The sequence below is a fragment of the Somniosus microcephalus genome, unplaced genomic scaffold (assembly GCF_052327205.1).
Source record: "Somniosus microcephalus isolate GS21.2 unplaced genomic scaffold, FLI_Smic_1.0 unresolved_chr2, whole genome shotgun sequence".
Lineage (NCBI taxonomy): Eukaryota > Metazoa > Chordata > Chondrichthyes > Squaliformes > Somniosidae > Somniosus > Somniosus microcephalus.
Window position 1 is genome coordinate 33,679,820 of NW_028225180.1, and position 21,546 is coordinate 33,701,365.

At 46.6% G+C, this 21,546-nt stretch overlaps 1 protein-coding gene across 7 annotated transcripts in view; it reads left to right on the plus strand.

The window, feature by feature from the left end:
* LOC147092440 (NACHT, LRR and PYD domains-containing protein 3-like) overlaps positions 1-21,546 on the plus strand; it is a 65,375-nt gene that overhangs the window by 12,191 nt on the left and 31,638 nt on the right. For 2 of the 7 annotated variants that reach the window (XM_085975920.1, XM_085975922.1), the window contains 2 exons: positions 3,846-4,400; positions 11,551-11,720. In XM_085975920.1, coding sequence (XP_085832046.1) covers positions 3,869-4,400; positions 11,551-11,720 — 702 coding nt within the window. In that variant the 5' untranslated portion in view covers positions 3,846-3,868. The remainder of the gene's footprint in view (positions 1-3,845; positions 4,401-11,550; positions 11,721-21,546) is intronic. The other 5 variants (XM_085975921.1, XM_085975923.1, XM_085975924.1 and 2 more) reach the window with 4 other exon arrangements.

Genomic DNA, 21,546 nt, shown 5'->3' on the forward strand with positions numbered 1-21,546 from the left:
GGATGGCAGGAATGACGTATGAGGAGAGAGTGTGTCGATTGGGCTTATACTCACTGGAGTTTAGAAGATTGAGAGGGGATCTCATCGAAACCTATAAAATTCTGTCAGGTCTGGACAGACTAGATGCAGGAAGGATGTTTCTGATGGCCGGGGAGACCAGAACCAGGGGTCAGAGTCTAAGGATAAGGGGTAAGCCATTTAGGACTGAAATGAGGAGTAATTTCTTCACCCAGAGAGTGGTGAACCTGTGGAATTATCTGCCACAGAGGGCGGTGGAGGCTAGTTCATTCAATATATTCAAGAAAGAGTTGGATATATTTCTTGAGGCTAAAGGGATCAAGGGATATGGGGAAAAGGCAGGGACAGGGTACTGAATTTGGATGATCAGCCATGATCACATTGAATGGCGGAGCAGGCTCGAAGGGCCGAATGGCCTACTCCTGCTCCTATCATCTATGTTTCTATGTTTCTTTGTTTCCAGGTTGGCCTTCCAAGTTCTCCCCTCCATAAACTTGAGCTTAATCAGAACTATGCTGCCCATATCTTAACTCGTACCAAGCCCCCTGTGCTCGCTGACCTACATTGGCTCCCAGTCAAGCAACGCCTCCAATTTTCTTTTCTCATCCTTGTTTTCAAATCCCTCCATGGCCTCGCCCCACCCTATCGCTGTATTCTCCTCCAGCTCCACATCCCCTGAAATATCTAATTCTGGCCTCTTGCGCATCCCTGATTTTAATCACTCAACCATTGGTGGCCATGCATTCAGCTGCCTAGGCCCTAAGCTTTGGAATCAGCTCTCTAGACCTCTGCGCCCCTCTACCTATCTTTCATTCTTCAGGAGTCTCCTTAAAATCTACCTCTTTGACCAAGCCTTTGGTCATTTTTTCCCCTTTTTATGGGATGTGGGCGTCGCTGGCAAGGCCAGCATTTATTGCCCATCCCTAATTGACATTGAGAAGGTGATGGTGAACCACCTTCTTGAAGCGGTGCAGTCTGTGTGGTGAAGGAGCTCCCACAGTGCAGTTAGGGAGGGAGTTCCAAAATTTTGACCCAGCAATGATGAAGGATCGGCGATATACTTCCAAGTCAGGGTGGTGTGTGACTTGGAGGGGAACTTGCAGGTGCTGGTGTTCCCATGCGCCTGCTGCCCTTGTCCTTTTAGGTGGTAGAGGTCACGGGTTTGGGAGGTGCTGCCCTAATTTCTCCTGTTATGTGCCTTAGGACGTTTTATAGCATTAAAGGCATTATATAAATACACGTTTTTGTTGTTGTACATAAATCTAACCCATCTTTGTGCTGGAGATTTCGGCCTAGAAATTCAGTGCCCTTAGCACCGATTTTGCGGCGCTAGAGGGCCTAGCGCTGCAATTGGCGCCGGTTCCTAAATTGCCTGGGGCCCTTCCGCGGCAGTAGACCGGTAGCGCTGCGCCGGCACCGATGACGTCATCGGTGTGCGCAGCGTCCCGGTTGCCGTGGTAACCCGGCCCCAAGCCGAAATTCAGTTGCGGCCGCCTCGCCAGTGGCAGCCGCAACTAAGACTCCGGCAAACAAGTGCTGCCGGAGTCTGCGCCGGCGCTTTAAGGAGGCGCGGCGGACGGCCGCTTTCCCGCCGGCCGCCTGCCCGCAGCTCCCTCCCCGGACTTCTCCCCCCCCCCGGAACAGATGCAAGCCCGGCACTTGTCCGAGGTGCCGGGCTCATTTTTGAGGAGATTTGCGCGGGCCGCGGCCGGGTGCAGGCAGCTCCTCCTTAATGGAAGGAGGAGGCCTGCACTTCCCGAGCCTGCCGCACCGCAGCGGGCGCCGCAGCACCGGAATAGCGCTGCAATGCGGCGCGTTGCGCCAGTTTTCAGGCGCTAAAACCCTTCAGTAGCGCCGGCAGACGTTTGGGCGCGGCGCTACTGAATTTTTGGCGCGCGCAAAGGGACTTAGCGCCGGCGCTAACTTCCGGCGCTAAAGCCCTGGCGCAGCGCAAACTCAATTTCTAGGCTTTGATCTTTGCTTCTACACATAATTAAATCGATGACCTTTTCTCTTCTTCCTGGCTCCTTTTCAAACTAAATCATCAATGATCTTTTATTTTCCCTCGAATATCCTTCCCTTTTTTTACCAATATAGACATTTGTCCAATATTTGCGGTCGGAGGCTTCCCAAATTCATCTGGTGGTCCGGGAGGTTCGTAGATTTGCACTGCTGGTCCACTCTCGGTATGCGCGAGTACAACCCCACACATCCCAGGAGTGCATGCGGGTCACAAGCACCTCTGGGATCAAGTGGGTCAGCGCAACCAATAAATGAAGGGAATCCCCATTCATAATTAAGGGGATTTTGTTTGTGCGGAACCTCCATAAATATGAATGGGGATTACTGAAAAAACTTCACGAACACATGAGATAAATTTTAGAAAGTAATTAAAATTAATAAAAATGGGTTTTAATTAAAAATTTTAAACAAAAATGTATATTTTTGGAAAACAAAATTATGTTTTAACAGGTCTAAAAATAAACCTAGCTTATTGGACAAGGTTTTTAATGTATAAATGAGTGATATCATTTTATTTATCTATTTTTAAAAGCTCTTCCGCTGCTAAAAGCAGGCCATACCCCTGCTTTTACCAGGCGTCAGAATGTCAAGGGCATTCACTGTGCAGAGTTTGGGCAAATAGACCAACTCTCTGTCCGCGGTGGTCTTTCTCCCGGGGATGCTGATATATCTGTCAACAGAAATCTTTAAGCGTATGTGCAGTGCATGCCTAAATCCGCCACTTGTGCGCCCCTACGGGCACATTCACACTTCGTACGCACCCGTAGGGGCCGCAAAATATGACCCAATATTTCCCCAGCCAAGTCCTGGTATATTAAATTTCCAACTACTAAAGTTTGTTCCTTCCCAGTTGTCTTCCTTATTTCCTCCACTGCTTCAGCTTAAAACTTTCACCCTCACCTTGGAGTCAATACCCTACCCCCAGCAATAGCTGCCTCTGTAAATATCTATTAACTCTACTTAAACTGATCTGCGACCTCCCTTTCATTTCTATTATCTTTTGTCACTTGTGGCTCAATAGAGAAACTGCCACATCACCTGCTTTTCTCCTGATATTGTCTCTTCTAAGCATTAAACAACGTTCAAGAAATGAGGTCGATTGATTGAACCATTCCATCATGGCCGCGTGAAGCTAATCATGTCCAATCTATCAGCCCCGTAAATACATTCCAGGTCACAGACTTTATTTGTCAGACATTTTGCATGAATCCAAGTAAAGCTCCATTGTTTTTAATCTCACGTTTATGTTATTAACATTCAAGATTTTTTTTCTCCAAACTTTGGGATCAAATTTAGTAAACGTTAATTTATGTTTTCACTGGCACACCTCAACGTTTGCTCCATTCGGTATGGGGCTTTATCTCCAACACCCACCACTACCACCCCCGCAGCTCATTGAAACATTCCCCCTCCACTCTTTCTATGCTGCCTGCCAACACCTTTTCGCCCACGTTGCTTTAGGTGGAGCCCAGTATCCTGTATAAACCACTACCCAACCCCTCACTCCCATTTGAATGGTGAACTAAATTCTCGATTCTCTACGCCTTAGCTTTAACCACGAGTTGGCCTGCCTGATTACACCAGTCTCTCTTCACTTACACTTGGCAAGCATAATGTTAATGACATCGCTCTAAATTTAGTATGATGGAGCACAGTCAATACGAGCACATAATAAGGATTGTAAAAATATGGAACGTGTGAAGTTTTTGAAGTATTTATTAAAACCTCTCCAGCCCGGTTACATCCAGTGAGATCTGGTTTACGAGCATTATTGCTGAATATCTGAATCTTTGTTTTAAAACAAGAAGATTTCCCATGTGGAGACATCATGGCTGAGAAACAAAAATGGACATCCTGGCGACCAAAAAGATTGTTCGATCGCACTCGTCAAAATGAAAAGGGCGATGTAAACACCAAACCCGATGATGTCAGTGAAGGGTGGCACACGCGACCAGGCCATCAAAAGCATGACACTCCAGGAGGAATGGCTCAAAATCGATTTCATTTATTCGGAAAGAACAAGAGGCATAAAGAAAAGGAGGACAAGCAGAATATCCCTGCAGGAACTGACAGGAGCACCATGACAGCTGGTGCCACGGTTAAAGGTCTCAACACAGAAATGGACCCAAGGGTTCCCACTGGGACCGCATCTCAGACCAACACACTTACAAAGGTCAGTCCTGTCAGTATCAAGCCTGGACTATTCCCACAGAACCAAGAGGAATATGCTGTTACAGAATCACCGCTCAGCACAGATACTTCCAGTGACATCAGCCCCACACACAAAGTGAATGAAGATCTACAGCCGGGGCTGCAAGAAAATGAAGCCAGCGGATATGACAGAGTCACGCACACATCCGGTGAGATTACTCTTTGTGTTGAACTGATATATCCGCCAGTATTTAAATTTAATCCAGTGATCTTCAAACTGTGTTTTAAGTCTCTTCTCATTCTGTTGTGGCTTCCTACTTATCTGAGATTGTTAACATTTTTATTATAGCCAATGATGTAAATTATCCTCTAAATGGCACATGAAGCACTTTCGTGAAAACCCGGAACATGAGATCTGTCAAGAAATTCTGGACAGATCCAACGCATTCCTGTGAAAAGGGCATTTGCAGGTGGAGAGTTGGGCTATTTGCCCAAATCCTGCGCAGCGAATGTCTGTGAAATTCTTACGCCTGGTAAAAGCTTAAGTTTAAATGAACATTAAAAAAAATTTCAATCATTTAAACATTAAACAACCTGTGCCATAAGGTAATGTTATTTTTCGCCCAGTTAACACGTTAATGTTTTTTCAATTACATTTTTGTTTTAATTATATGGCATTATAATATATTTTAAATATGTTATTTTTTATTTATCTGACATGTAGATGTATTTTTTTGGTTATTTCCATAATAATTTCCATACTTCATAATTCACTCTTGTATCTCTACCAAATCTTACACTCAATCTTTGTCCGGCAGCAACTGTTCTTCTGAGATAAATGCCCAGCATTTGCGGTCGGAGGATTCCCGTGGGGAAATTCATTCAATTTTAAATAAAATGCCTGCATACCTGGTGGTCTGGAAGGTACGGAGACTCGCGGTCCTGGGCCTCTCCAAGTACCCGCAGGTAGATGCCCACATATCATAAGCACCCCGGGATCACGTGGGCTGGCCAAACGAATGAAAGAAAGGGATCCCCATTCTTGCTTATGGGGCTTCCTTATGTACATTACGCAATACCTATAACCATGAATGTAAATACCCCAAAAAATACATCTACATGTCAGATAAATATAAAATTACATATTTAAAATATATTATAATGCCATTTAATTAAAACAAATATGTAATTGAAAAAAATTAACGTTTTAACTGGGCGAAAAATAACATTACCTTATGGCACAGGTTTTACAATTTTTAAATGATTGGAAGTTTTTTTAATGTTCATTTGAACTTAAGCTTTTACCAGCCGTAAGAATTTCACAGGCATTCGCTGGGCAGGATTTGGGCAAATAGCCCAAATCTCCACCTGTGAATGCCCTTTTCACAGGGATGCATTGGATCTGTCCAGAATTTCTTGAAAGATCACATGTTCCGGGTGTTCACGAATGCGCTTCATGTGCGAAAACCTGGAAATTGTTCAGAACTTACAGGCACGTTCACATCTTGCACGAAGGCATAGTGGCCGCAAATTATGGTCATTAAATCTATGACGCCTTGGGTTCTCTTATCGAAGAATGGACATACATGGTTTAGAGGCGGTGCAACAATGGTTCAATAGATTGATCCCTGGGATGAGAAGGCTGTCCTATGATGGTGATTGTGTAGATTAGTTATATACTCTCTAGAGTTTAGAAAAATGAGAGGTGATATAATTGAAGCATGCAAGATTCTGAAAGGGATTGATAGGGTAGATGCTGAGAGGTTGTTTTCACTGGCTGGAGAGTCTTGAACCAGGGGGCATCATATCAGGATTAGGGGTCAGCCATTTAAGACCGACATGAGGAGGAATTTCTTCACTCAGAGGGTTGTGAATCTTCGGGATTCTCTTCCTGAAATGCCTGTGAATGCGGAGTCGTTGATTATATTCAAGGCTCAGATCGATAAGCTTTAGGACTCTATGGGGATCGGGTGGTAAAGTGGAGTAGAGGTCGAAGATCAGCCATGATCTTATTGAATGGCAGAGCAGGCTCGAAGGGCTACTCCTGCTCCTAATTCTTACGTTCTTGTGTAATTATAGGTCTTGCTGAGCTCAAAGTTTCGCCAGTTTGTCTGTGCTGCTAACTCATAGAAATCCTCTGTTAGACCTGGTAAATCTGGAATAAAATGCTAATATCCGTAATGGTGACCATGTAACTACCGGACTTTTTAAAAATACCATCTGGTTCACTAATGTCCTTGAGGGAACGAAATCTGCCATCCTTACCCGGTCTGGCCTCCAGCCACACAGCAATGTGGTTGGCTCTTAACTGTCCTCTGTAATGGCCTAGCAAGCCAGTCAAGGACAATTAGGGATGGGCAATAAATGCCGGCCTAGCCAGCGACGCCCACACCACGTGAACGAATATTTAAATAAAATCAACTTTATTGAAAAAAAGTGTCAGCCACATCTATCTCTCAAACCTCCTGTGCGTGCCTTGCCAAAACTGTTCCTTAACTTCTGCACATATATCACTTACGGAATAAAGAGCTGATTATGTAAAGCGTGACATTTGGATTATATATCTGAGAATGTGTTCTGGAGAAACAATTGAACTTCTATTTCCTGGAATGCTTTCAAAATCACGACGAAGTTGAGTATGTTACCGATTTATGCATGTACATAGAATCATCGAATCATAGAATCCTTATATGAGGAAGGATATTCTTGGCATGGAGGGAGTGCAACGAAGTTTCACCAGACTGATATCTGGGATTGCAGGAATAACCTATGAGGAGAGATTGGTTCGATTGGGCTTATATTCGCTGGATTTTAGAAGAATGAGTGTTGATCTCCTTGAAACTTATAACATTCTAACAGGACTGGACAGACTAGATGCAGGAAGGATGTTCACGATAGTGGGGAGTCCAGAACCAGGGTTCACAGTCTAAGGGTAGGGGGTAAGCCATTTAGGACAGAGATGAGGAGAAATTTCTTCACCCAGAGAGTGGTGAACCTGTGGAATTCTCTACCAGAAAAGGCAGTTGTGGCCAATTCATTAAATATATTCAAGAAGGAGTTAAATATATTTCTTAAGGCTAAAGGGATCAAGGGACATGGGGAGAAAGCAGGGACAGGGCACTGAGTTTTGATGATCAGCCATGATCTCATTAAATGATGGAGCAAGCTCGAGGGGCCGAATGGCCTACTCCTGCTCGTATCTTCTATGTTTCTATAGAATGGTTACCGCCCAGAAGTAGGCCATGCGGCCCGTTGAGCCCGTGCTGGCTCTCTGCAAGTGCACTTCATCTAATCCCACCCCTCCACCCTTTCTCCATAGCCCTGCATTTTTTCCCCTTCAGGTACTTATCCAATTCCCTTTGGAAAGCCACGATTGAATCTGCACTCCACCAGGCAGTACGTTCAAGATCCTAACCACTCACAGTGTAAAAAGATTTTTCTCATTTCGCCTTTGATTCTACTGCCAATCACCTCAATTCTGTGTCCTCTGGCTCTCCACCCTTCTGCCAATGGGGACAGTTTCTCTCTATCTGCTCTGTGGAGATACTTCATGATTTTGAACATCTCTATCAAATCTCCTCCCAACCATCTCTGCTTGAAGGAGAACAGCCCCAGCTTCTCCAGTCTATCCACGGAACTAAAGTCCCTCATCTCTGGAACCATTCTTGCAAATATTTTATGCACCCTCTCTCAGGCCTTCACATCCTTCCTAAAGTGCATTGCCTAGAAAAGGACACAGTACTCCAGTTGAGGCTAAACTAGTGGTTTATAAATTTTCATCATAATCTCCTTGCTTTTGTACTCTATGCCTTTTTTATGAAGCCCAGGATCCCGTATGCATTTATTCTCTGCTTTCTCAACCTGCCCTGCCACCTTGAACGATTTGTGCACATACACCCACAGGTCCCTCTGTTCATGCACCCTGTTTAGAATTGTACCATTTAGTTTATATTGCCTCTCCTCGTTCTTCCTAGCAAAATGAATGACTTCACACTTTTCTGCATTAAATTTCATCTGCCATGCGTCCACCCATTCCACCAGCCTGTCCACGTCCTCTTGAAATAATTCACTACCCTCATCACTGTTCACTTTTATTCATCAGAAAATTTTGAAATTTTGCCCTGTACACCGAAGTCCAAGTCATTAATATATATTAAGAAATCCAGTGGTCCTAGTACAGACCCAATGGGAACGCCACTGTGTACCATCCTCTAGTCTGATAAGCAACCGCTCACCACTGCACTCTGTTTCCTGTCACTTAGCCAATTTCGTATCCATGCTGCCACTGTCCCTTTTATTTCATGGTCTTCCACTTTGATGTCAAGCCTATTATGTGGCAGTTTATCAAACGCCTTTTGAATGTCCATGTACACCATATCAACCTCATTGCCTTCATCAGCCCTCTCTGTTACCACATCAAAACTCAATCAAGTTAGCTGAACACGATTTGCCTTTAACAAATCCGTGCGGGCTTTCCTTAATTAATTCACACTTGTCAAAGTGACTGTTAATTTTGCCTCGGATTATCTTTTCTAAAAGCTTCCTTACTACCGAGGTTAAATGACTGGCCTGTAGTTGCTGGGTTTATCCGTACAAATGTTTTTGACAAGGGTGTAACATTGATATTTTCCAGTCCTCTGGCACCACCCCCATATCCAAGGAGGATTCGAAGATTATGGGCCGTACCTCCACATATTCCACCTTTCCTTCCCTCAGCATCTTAGGATGAATCCCATCGGGGGCTGACACCTTATGTTCTTAAGTTCCACTCTATAGTTCTTGCAAATCTCTTTAATTTCCCTGCAAATTTCCTCATCTACATACACCACCACTAGTTGTCAGCCTATAGAATACATCTAGTATTCTATATATATTCCATGATCATATAGGTTCTGAGTGTTTCTGTTGATTATTCCCTACACAGCCAGATGTTGACCCAAGGTTTGGGGAGGGCATGGGCAAAAGTGATTTTCATTCTCTGATTCTACAGTAGTTTACATATATTCCTTTTTATTTCCATCATTGAGGAGCTGGGCTGAGTTCTGAAACTGTGAAATGTCAACATCTTAGAATAATCCAGAAATGAAAAACAAATATCTTAAATTATACTTAATTAAGAAATAATTGCCTTTCTTCCTTAGCTCTCGATATAAATCCTTAACGTCATTAACATAAGTAGAAAAAAAGTACTCGAGAAAATAATGGGACTAAAAACCAACAATTCCCCTGGACCGGATGGCCTACATCCTAAGGTTCTAAAGAGGTTGCTGAAGTGATAGTGGATGCATTGGTTTTGATCTTCCAAAAATCCCTAGATTCTGGAATGGTTCCAGCGGATTGGAAGGTCGGAAATGTAACACCGCTATTCAAGAAAGGAGGGAGAGCAAAAAACAGGGAACTAGAGACCAGTTAGCCTGACGTCAGTCGTCGGGAAAACGCTGGAATCCATTGTTAAGGAAGTGGTATCAAGTCACTTAGAAAATCATAACATGATTAGGCAGAGTCAACATGGTTTTATGAAAGGGAAATCGTGTTTGACAAATTTATTAGAGTCTTTTGAGGATGTAACTAGCAGGGTAGATAAAGGGGAACCAGTGAATGTAGTATATTTGGATTTCCAAAATACATTCGATAAGGTTATTATACAAGATTAGTGATCATGGTGTTGGGAGTAATATAGAGGCATGGATAGATGATTGGTTAACTGACGGAAAACAGAGAGTAAGGATAAGCAGATCTTTTTTCAAGTTGGCAGGCTGTAACTAGTGCGGTGCTGCAAGGATCAGTGTTGGGGCCTCGGCTATTTACAATCTATATTAATGAGCTAGATGAATGGACCGAGTGTAATGTAGCCAAAAATCTGATGATACAACGCTATGTGGGACATTAAGCTGTGAGGAGAACGCAAAAAGACTGCAAAGGGATATAGATAGTGAGTGGGCAGTAAGTTGGCAGATGGAGTATAATGTAGGGAAATGTGAGGTTATTCAGTTTGGTAGGAAGAATAGAAAAACTGAATATTTTATAAATGGTGAGAAACTTTCAAATATTGGTGTTCAGAGAGATTTGGGTATCCTCGTGCAAGAAACACAGAAAGCTAGCATGCATGTACAGCAAGCAATAAGGAAGGCAAATGGCATGTTGGCCTTTACTGCAAGGGGGTTGGAGTATAAGAGTAATGAAGTCTTGCTACAATTGTACAGGGCCTTGATGAGGCCACACCTGGAGAACTGTGCACAGTTTCGGTCTCTTTATCTATGGAAGGATATACTTGTCTTGGAGGTGGTGCAACAAAGGTTCACTAGATTGATTCCTGGGATGAGAGCCCGATGATGAGAGAGTGTGCAGAGTGGACCTATACTCTATGGAGTTTAGACGAATGAGAGGTGATGTCATTGAAACATGCAAGATTCTGAAGGGAATTGGAAGGGTAGATGCTGAGAGGTTGTTTCCCCTGGCTGGAGTGTCTTGAACTAGGGGCATAATCTCAGGATAAGGGCTAGGCCACTTAAGACTGAGATGAGGAGGAATTTCTTCACTCAGAGGGCTGTGAGTCTTTGGGATTCTCTGCCCCAGAAGGCTGTGAATGTTGAGTCTTAAATATGATCAAGGCTGAGCTAGATAGAATTTTGGGCTCATGGGGAATGAAGGGATATGGAGATCGGGTGGGAAAGTGGAGTTGAGGTCCATGATCAGCCATGCTCTTACTGAATGGCTCAGCAGGCTCCAGGGACCGTATGGCCTACTGCTGCTCTTATTTTTTATGTTCTTATGTTCGTAAGTTCTTATCTAATTTAAGTTCAGCCAGCTTTTCTAGTACCTCCGCTTTATGAATTTTATCCCATCCAGTTTCTGAACTGCCTTGTCTTTCACTTTGACTTCGGCAATATCTTCTTCCTTGGTAAAGACAGAAGCTAAGTACTCATTTAATACCTCTGCCATGCCTTCTGCCTCCCCAAATTATAGTTCGTGCACCTCTCTGTAATTTCACTGCAAATTTGCTCCTCTATATCCTTCCCACTTGTTGGTGACCCATACAATACAGCTAGTATTATATATATATTCCATGATCATATAGATTCTGAGTGGTTCTCTTAATTATTCCCTACACAGCCAAATGTTGACCCAATGTTTGGGGAGGGCATGGGCAAAAATGATTTTGATTCTCTGATTCTACAGTAGTTAACCTATATTCCTTTTTATTTCCACCATTGAGGAGCTGGGCTGAGTTCTGAAACGGAGAAATGTCACCACCTCAGAATAACCCAGAAATGAAAAACAAATCTCTTAAATTGAGAAATAATTGGCACAATATTATTTTTTAAATAATCACATTCTTTCTCCTTTATCTCTCGATAGTAGATGCTGAGGCTCAAATTCAGGAACTTCTGGCAAGTTTCAGAGACATTGAACTCCGTAAAATCACAGAATTCTACCGTCAGAGATTGGAAGACGCTATTGAAGAATTTATTGATGGTGTTGGTATGGCGTTACTGAATGAAAACCTAATTAATAATCAAGAATATCAGGTAGACTGGAATAGCAGAATGGAATATTTCCCGATTAAAACTCTAACATAAAATATAATTCAGAGTCAATGTTTCTTTACAATTTACTTCCCTGATTTGGGGTCCACTGAAATTGTTCATTGCTGAACAAAACTCATGTAATCTGATAATTAATTATTTAACAGAAAATGCATGTTCGGGTTAATACAATCTGCTGCAGTATTGCATGTTTACCAAAGGTCTTTTCTTTCACAATGAATAGAATTTCATAATAATAGCACTTTCCATTAATGCTTCAGTCAACTTTTATTCGTCAAGATTAATTATAATTCCCAGGTATGCTGTCAAACTTACAGTAAACTGAAAATATTTGAAGTACACATATCTGTAAAATTTTGAATTAAGATACTGGTTAGTTTTTCTCAGCAATCTCAAAGAGTATCATCATTTCCGGTTTAAATTTATTTCTAAAATGTAATCAAATGAACGACAAACACTCAAGCCACGTGACTGTTTTCCTTAGAAGCTACACCACTGCAATAGCATGAAGATTCATCCGAGGAGGCTAGTCTGCGCTTCCAACGAAGCCTTCCACATGTATCAATCGTCCAAATTTTGCACATCTAATGGGCTCCCAAAAATTCATTATTCGCTACATTGCTACCAGAGACCATTCCAAGATTTAGTTGCCCTTTGTGCAAAGTGTTTCCTGCTATCAGTCAGGAACTTGCCTACTAAGTGTGCACATGTGCCCCCTTGTCGTTCGGTCGCATATTGTCTTACAATAGTGACCATGATTTATATGTTCTATTCCACTTATATTTTATTCATCACAAAATTCCTTTTCATTCGCCTCTTTTGAAAGCTGTAGAATGCGGTGTTTATCGAACTCTGATATTTGGAATTAGCCCGGTTGCCCTTTGTTATATTACTCCGGGTCCAGAATGTTACCCCTGGGCGTCAATAATCAGAAATGAATCCAGTACTCAAAAAGTTGTTTAACCAGAAGGCCTTTCAACTTCAGCATGATAGACTCAGAATTATTAGCTAAAGATTTCGCCAAATAACTTACCATTTTACTTGCTTCATTGATGACTGATAAGCAACATATCATCATGGAAGAATGGATTTTATACATTGGCAATTATTTCTAATTCAGTCACGGGATGTGGGCTTCACTGGTAAGGCCAGCATTTATTGCCCATCCCTGAATTCCCTTGCAAAGGTGGTGGTGAGCCACTTCCTTGAACCGCTGCAGTCCATGATACTTCTTTATGATACTGTAGCGATTTGGTACAACTGAGTGGCTTGCTAAGCTATTTGAAAGGGCAACTAAGAGTCAACCACATTGCTGTGGGTCTGGAGTCACATACAGACCAGACCAGAACGGCCGATGTCCTTCCATAAAGGACAATTTTTATGACAATCTAGTAGTTTCATAGTCACCATTGCAGAAACTGGCTTTTTATTTAATGAACTGAATTTGAATTCCCTAGATGCCATTTTGTGATTTGAACTCACGTCTCCACATCATTAATCCAGGCTTTTGGATTATTGTCCAGTAACATAAACCACTGTGCTCCCGTACCCCTGACTCCATTATCGTTGGACAATTACTTACTGGGAAAGCAGTTTCCTGATATGTGGTTCCAAGGGATACGATTCCATTCTAGGTGCTGTACATCTACCTGGCCAAGTGTTGAGATTATTATGACTCCCAGATCCTTCAGCCTCTCCTCATGCCAGTTACCCTCCGCTCATTGAATATTGTCAATTTGTCAAACTCGCTGCAGCTTGTGGCTCTTTTCTCCAGAAAAGGGACGGCTGAGTGGCGACCTAATAGTATGCGGACCTTGCTACCACACTGGGTAATTGAGCCGAAGAGTGTTGATGGATTTAACGGGCAGCTAGACGAGGGGAAAGGATCAGAAATATAAGCTAATATGTTGAGATGAACTAGGGTGGGAGGAAACTCGTGTGGAGCAATACCTTCAGCATGGAGCAATTGGGCCGAATGGCCTGTTTGCGTGCTGTAAACTCTATGTAATTCTATATAAACATGTTAAATTTCAGCTGCCATTATTCTACCCAGCTGAAGATTTTTCCAATGTTCTTCTGTAGTTCAATTACTGCCTCATCCATTTCGAATTAATTCCTAATTAAACTTTCATCACCCCGCATGCTAATCTGGAGGAGCAGATGGCCAGCCCATTAGAGAACCAGCCCAATTTTCATCCTATTGACATTATGCATTGTGATTACATCTCTGTTTCTCGTAAGGCATTCCATGCCCTAACGACTCTCTCTATCTAACAACATAAACAAAATATCCCACACTCGCCCATGATTTTAGATATAAAAGTAATCCATTTGTAGGTACCTAGTTTTGATTTTTCCTTCTTTTGAATAGTGGTTCAATGTTAGCTTGTTTCAAATGCGGTAGACCCTCTCGAAGTGAATAACTTCCTCGTTGGCTGCCAATATTTTAGAGATTTAATTCCCATTATACAATGCGGTGTATAATATCCATTCTTTGGGACTATTGTTTTTATTTCGCTCTATCTAGTAGTTGGATATGACTAGCAAGTGCTGTTTAAAAAACCAAATACATTTTCAGGACTCCATTTGATGAGTTCATTGCACTATCGCTTTGTCAAGTATATATGTATATGTATGCCTATCCATCTATCTTTCTAGCTTTCTATCTATCTATCTATCCCTGTCTGTCTGTCTGTCTATAGAGTCATAGAGCACAGAAAGAGGCCCTTCGGCCCATCGCATCTGCGCCGGCCATCAAGCCCTGTCTAATGTAATCCCATTTTCCAGCATTTGGTCCGTAGCCTTGTATGCTATGGCATTTCAAGTGCTCATCCAAATGCTTATTAAATATTGTGAGGGTTCCTGCCTCTACCACCCTTTCAGGCAGTGAGTTCCAGATTCCAACCACCCTCTGGCTGAAAAAGTTTTTCCTCAAATCCCTTCTAAACCTCCTGCACCTTACCTTGAATCTATGCCCCCTTCTTATTGACCCCTCCACTAAGGGGAAATGTTCCTTACTATCTACCCTATCTATGCCTCTCATTATTTTGTTCACCTCAATCAGGTCTCCCCTCAGCCTTCTCTGCTCCAAGGAAAACAACCCCAGCCTGTCCAGTCGTTCTTCATAGCTGAAGCGCTCCAGCCCAGGTAACATCCTGGTAAATCTCCTCTGCACCCTCTCCAAAGCAATCACATCCTTCCTATAGTGTGGCGACCAGAACTGCATGCAATACTCCAGCTGTGGCCTTACCAGTGTTTTATACAGCTCCATCTTAAGCTCCCTGCTCTTATATTCTATGCTTGTGGCGACACGCCACCACTGGACATAATTCGCTCACGACGGCACAGACAGTCTAAGCAGAAGCCCCCAGCCGGGGGCCCTTTCCTCCAGCAACTTGTTTCCCGCAGGGACAGGCTGCCGGGAGCACTTCCTGTCTGGGAAGTATTTAAGTGGATGCGCGGGCTTTTCTAGTTCCTGTTTGCCATGTGGTCAGAATAAAGAAGCTGTGTTTTCAATAGCTCTGTCTCGACTCCCACGTTTGCCGCGGTATCTCAACACTGGTGACCCCGACGCTCAGGACGAATCCTAAGCTAGCATGGCGGATACAAACGTAGTCACGGTTAAATTACCTGACTTTTGGGAGAACCTCGCCGAAGCCTGGTTCGTTCAAGCTGAGTCCAGATTCCGGGTGAAAGGCATTACAGTCGACGCCACGAAGTACGACTACCTCGTCGCCTCGCTCACCTACGCTACAGTCCCCAAGGTTTGGGCAGCGCTGCAGAATCCACCAACGGAGGGCAAGTACGAGCATCTGAAGGCTGCGCTACTTAAAAAATTTCAAACGTCCTCTTACCAGCGCCACTGCCAACTCCTGGACCTCCCCGGCCTTGGTGACGCTTCACCATCAGACCTGCTTTCCCACATGCTGTCCCTCTCAGACGACAAAAATCCCGGCGCCCTTTTTCACACGCTTTTCATTCGGCAGCTCCCCGCCAGCATCCGCCCGCTCCTTGTGGAGTCTGACTCCACGGACCTGAATGAGATAGCCGAAAAGGCCGACCGGCTGCTCTCTGCACAGGCCGCTCGCGACGTCACACCCGACCTCACGGCAACGACCACGCGGTCTTCCCGGGCCGCTAGGCCCGACCGCCCTACCACTCCGGGTCACTGCTACTACCACACCCGTTTTGGCGCTAGGGCTCAACGCTGCACGCCACCGTGTTCCTTCAAACCCCCCCCGCACCGGCCCCCGCGATGGCCGCGGGGCAGAAGGAGCCCCTACTGTACGTCACTGACGACAGAACCAACCGCCGATTTCTGTGCGACACAGGGGCCCAGCACAGCATCAACCCCTCCTCCGCCCTCGAGATCCAACACGGCACACGGGGTATCACACTGGCTGCAGCCAACGGCTCTGAAATCCGCACATATGGCACCCACATGGTCACGCTCGACCTCGCGGGCCGCCGCTACCACTGGGAGTTCCTGACAGCCAAGGTCCTCTGCCCACTCATCGGCGCCAACTTCCTACGCGCCCACGGCCTCCTTGTCGACATTCCGAGGCACCGCCTCGTCGACATCAACACTATGGCCCCCATCCCCGGCGCCTTTATCCCGGCCCGTTCGGCCGGCCCGACGACCTACTGCCTCGCCAGAGCCACGGACGACTACTCGGCACTCCTAGCTGAGTTTCCCGCCCTCACTAACCCGACCTTTTTGGCCAAAGCCGCCAAGCACGGTGTGGAACACTATATCCCCACCACCGGCCCCCCAGTTTCTGCCCACGCCCGCAGACTCAACCCGGCCAAGCTGGAAATCGCGCGGGCCGAGTTTACCAACATGGAACAACTCGGCATCATCCGCCGCTCCAGCAGCCCTTGGGCCTCGCCCCTCCACATCGCCCCCAAGCCCGGCGGAGGCTGGCGCCCTTGCGGGGTCTACTGCCGCCTCAACGACGCCACCACCCCCGATCGGTACCCGGTGCCACACATCCAGGACTTCTCGGCCCGACTGGCCGGACGCACCGTCTTTTCCAAAGTCGACCTGGTGCGCGGTTACCACCAAGTCCCCGTACACCCCGCGGACATCCCCAAAACGGCCGTCATCACCCCATTTGGCCTGTTCGAGTTCCTGAGGATGCCCTTCGGCCCCAAGAATGCAGCACAGGCTTTCCAGCGCCTTATGGACTCAGTCCTCCGGGACCTGAACTTCCTATTCGTCTATCTAGACGACATTCTCGTGGCCAGCTCCTCCAAACAGGAACACCTCGAACACCTTCGCATCCTGTTCGGGCGCCTAGCCCAGCACTGGCTCATCCTCAGCCCGGCGAAGTGCCAATTCGGCCTAACCGAGATCGATTTTCTCAGTCACCACATCACCCCTGCCGGGGCCGTCCCCCTGCCCAACAAGGTGCAGGCCGTCCAGCAATTCCCCCGCCCCACAACCATCAAGGGCCTCCAGGAGTTCCTCGGGATGGTGAACTTCTACAACAGGTTCATCCCCAGAGTCGCAGCCCTTATGAAGCCCCTATACGACTCCCTCCGAGGGAAATCCGGCAAGATGGACGTAGCCTGGACCACTGACACGGCAGCCGCCTTCGACGCCACCAAAAATGCGCTCGCCGACGCCACTCTGCTCGCGCACCCGAGGGCCGATGCCCGGGTCGCGCTCACCACCGATGCCTCTGACCACGCAGTCGGGGCCGTGTTCGAGCAGTGGGTCAATGGCGCATGGCAGCCACTTGCCTTCTACAGCCGCCCACTGCGCCCCCCGGAGGTCAAATACTCCACTTTCGACCGCGAGCTTCTCGCACTCCACCTGTCGGTCTGCCATTTCAGGTTCCTCCTGGAAGGCCGCCCCTTCACCGCGTATGTGGACCACAAGCCACTCACATACGCGATGGCCAAGCACACCGAACCCTGGTCCGCTAGGCAGCAACGCCAGCTCGCGGCCGTCTCCGAGTTTACTACGGACATTCAGCACGTCTCCGGTAGAGACAACGTGGTCGCTGACTGCCTTTCCCGTCCCGCCGTCTGTGCGAATCACCTCGCGGTCGACTACGCACAACTAGCAGCGGCCCAGCTCACGGACCCAGACCTCCTCTCGGCGGCTACCAGCCTGCCAGGGCTACGCCTAGCCAAGGTCGCGCACGGGCCCGAAGCCACGGCAGTCACGTGCGATGTCTTACTCGGCCAACCCAGGCCGGTCGTCCCTGAGACCTGGCGCCGCCGCGTCTTTGACGCGCTCCACGGGCTCTCTCACCCGGGTTCCCGCGCATCCGTCAAACTCCTCTCCAAGTGCTTCGTCTGGCGCGGCCTTAGCAGAGATGTTCGGACTTGGGCCACCTCCTGCCTCGCCTGCCAACGGGCTAAGGTACAGCTGCAAACCAAAGCACCCCTGGGAGACTTCGAGGTACCCAGCCGCCGCTTCAACCACGTACACGTCGACATCGTCAGTCCCCTGCCGCCATCGCAAGGCCAAACTTATCTCCTCACGATGGTCGACCGCTACACACGCTGGCCTGAGGCAGTGCCGCAGACCTCCACCACCACAGCCGCCATCGCCAGGGCGTTCCTTAACACCTGGGTTGCGAGGTTCGGCGTACCGGCCGACATAACCTCCGACAGAGGCGCCCAGTTCACCTCCGAACTCTGGACGGCCACAGCACGCAACCTTGGGGTGACACTCCACCACACCACGGCATACCACCCGCAGGCCAACGGACTTTGTGAACGCTTCCACAGGTCACTCAAGGCCTCACTCCGCGCCGGCCTGCAGGACAGTACCTGGACTGACCGCCTACCGTGGGTGCTACTCGGCCTATGCACCGCGGTCAAGGAAGACCTCCAGTCCTCGGCAGCGGAGTTAGTCTACAGACAACCGCTGCGCATCCCAGGCGAATTCCTTCCGGAGCCGACCAAGCATTGGTCTGCCGAACAGCAGCGGCTCGACTCTTTCTCTTCCGCTCAGCAGTTCGCCCCACTTCCGGTCAACCGACACGGCGAACTCGCACCTCACGTCCCACCAAATTTACAGCAGGCGCGCTTCGTCTTCGTGCGACACGACGCGCACCGCGGGCCCCTGCGACCCCCGTACGACGGTCCGTACGAGGTACTACAAACCGGGGACAAGGTATTCAAGCTGCGACTCGGCGACAGGGTCGAGACAGTCTCCATCGACCGGCTCAAACCAGCACACACAGAACCAGGGGAACAGGTCCCCGTGGCCCAGCCTCCAGCCAGAGGCCGTCCCCCCGGCAAGCCAGCACAGCCGGCGGCGAACCGCCCGACCCAACCAACCAGACCAGCGACCACTCAGAGCCGCTGCGGCAGAACCATTAGACCACCGTCACGACTCGTCCACTCCTCCTAAGTGGATTCTGGGGGGAGCTCTGTGGCGACACGCCACCACTGGACATAATCCGCTCACGGCGGCACAGACAGTCTAAGCAGAAGCCCCCAGCCAGGGGCCCTTTCCTCCAGCAACTTGTTTCCCGCAGGGACAGGCTGCCGGGAGCACTTCCTGTCTGGGAAGTATTTAAGTGGATGTGCGGGCTTTTCTAGTTCCTGTTTGCCATGTGGTCAGAATAAAGAAGCTGTGTTTTCAATAGCTCTGTCTCGACTCCCACGTTTGCCGCGGTATCTCAACATGCTCGGCTAATGAAGGCAAGTATCCCATGTGCCTTTATAACCACTTTACCCACCGGTTCTGCTGCCTTCAGGGATCTATGTATATGCACACCAAGGTCCCTCTGATCCTCTGTCTTTCCTAGGGTCTTACCATTCATTCCCTTGCCTTGCTAGTCAATCCAAAATGCATCACCTCACATTATCAGGGTTAAATTCCATTTGCCACTGTTCCGCCCATCTGATCAACCCATCTATATCGTCCTGTAGCCTGAGGCTTCCCTCCTCACTATTTACCACCTGCGAACTTACTGATCATACCCTTTACATTCACATCCACATCATTAATGTAGACCACAAACAGCAAGGGACCCAGCACCGATCCCTGCAGTACCCCACTGGACACAGGGTTCCAGTCACAAAAACAACATTCCACCATCACCCTCTGCCTTCTTCCACAAAGCCACTTTTGGATCCAATGTGCCAAGGCAACCTGGATCTATCTATCGATCTATCTATCTATCTATCTATCTATCTATCTATCTATCTATCTATCTATCTACCTGTCATTTATCTATCTATTTGTCCAACTCTCTCTCTCTCCTAATCTATCTATCTAGTTGGATGTGTCTTTAAACCATGTAACCTAATAATGCAAAAAAAGCAAACAAACCTACACATGCAAGTAATGTAAAATATTAACAAAAATGCTGGAAACAATACATTTTGAATTGATTTAATCGAGCTGGTTGAATAATTCCTGGCATATCTGCACATAGATGCTGACTCAACTGCTGATTGTTTTGAGCATATTTTGCTCGCAATAAAAATAATCGCCGTTTTCCATTGCGGATCATGTCTCCATGTGAACCAATTACACATAATTATATAGAATGAACAACATAGATACAGATCAGGTGGCTCAACTGGTCCATGCGGGGTCTAAGATTCACACAAGCATCATCCCGCCTTACTTCACCTAACTCTAGCAATATATCCTATTCCTGTTCCGCACTTGTGTTTATTTAGCTTCCTCTTAAATGCATCGATGCTATTCGCCTCAACTATGCTGGTGGTAGCGAGTTCCTCTTTGTAACTACTCGCTGGGTAAAGAAGTTTCTCCTGAATCCCTATAGGATTTATTGTGATTATCTTATATATATATGGCCTCTTGTGGTCTTCCCCACAAGTGTAAACATCTTAAGAACATAAGAAATAGGAGAAAGAGCACGCCAATCGGCCCCTCGAGCCTGCTCCACCATTCAATAAGATCATGGCTGATCTGATCCTAACCTGAAATTTTCTATCACTCTCCATCCCACCCGAACCCATGTGATCTCCCGGGAGAGGCGAAAAACCACAAAAAAAACCAATGGCCAATTTGGGAGAAAAAATCTGGGAAATTCCTCTCCGAACCATCTAGGCGATCGAAACTCTTCCAGGAGATCAGTCTGTCCCTATATTTTCTACAGTACTTACCTTCTGTAAAGGCGATCTCCACCCCAGCCAGGAACAGGAATAAAACCATCTCCTGAAATCTAACACAGAATTAGAACACAAGAAGTAGGAGCAGAAACAGGCTACACGGCCCCTGGGCCCACTCCACTACCCACAGGGACATGACCATTCCGAACGTAGACTCATGTCCAATTTCCTGCCCGCTCCTCATAATCCTTAATTCCCTTTACTTCTAGGAAACTATCTATTTCTGTTTTAAATTTATTTAATGATGTAGCTTCCACAGCTTTCTGGGGCAGCAAATTTCACAAACATACCACCCTCTGAGTGAAGAAGTTTCTCCTCATCTCAGTTTGGAAAGAGCAGCCCCTTATTTTAAGATTATGCCCCCTAGTTCTAGTTTCACCCATCATTGGGAACATCCTCACCGCATCCACCCGATCAAGCCCCTTCACATTCTTATATGTTTCAATAAGATCGCCTCTCATTCTTCTGAACTCCAATGAGTATAGTCCCAATCTGCTCAACCTCTCCTCATATGAACACCCCCTCATCCCCGGGATTAACCGAGTGAACCTTCTTTGTACTGACTCGAGAGCAAGTATGTCTTTTCTTAAGTATGGACACCAAAACTGTATGCAGTATTCCAGGTGCGGTCTCACCAATACCTTGTATAACTGCAGCAATACCTCCCTATTTTTATATTTTAGACCCCTAGCAATAA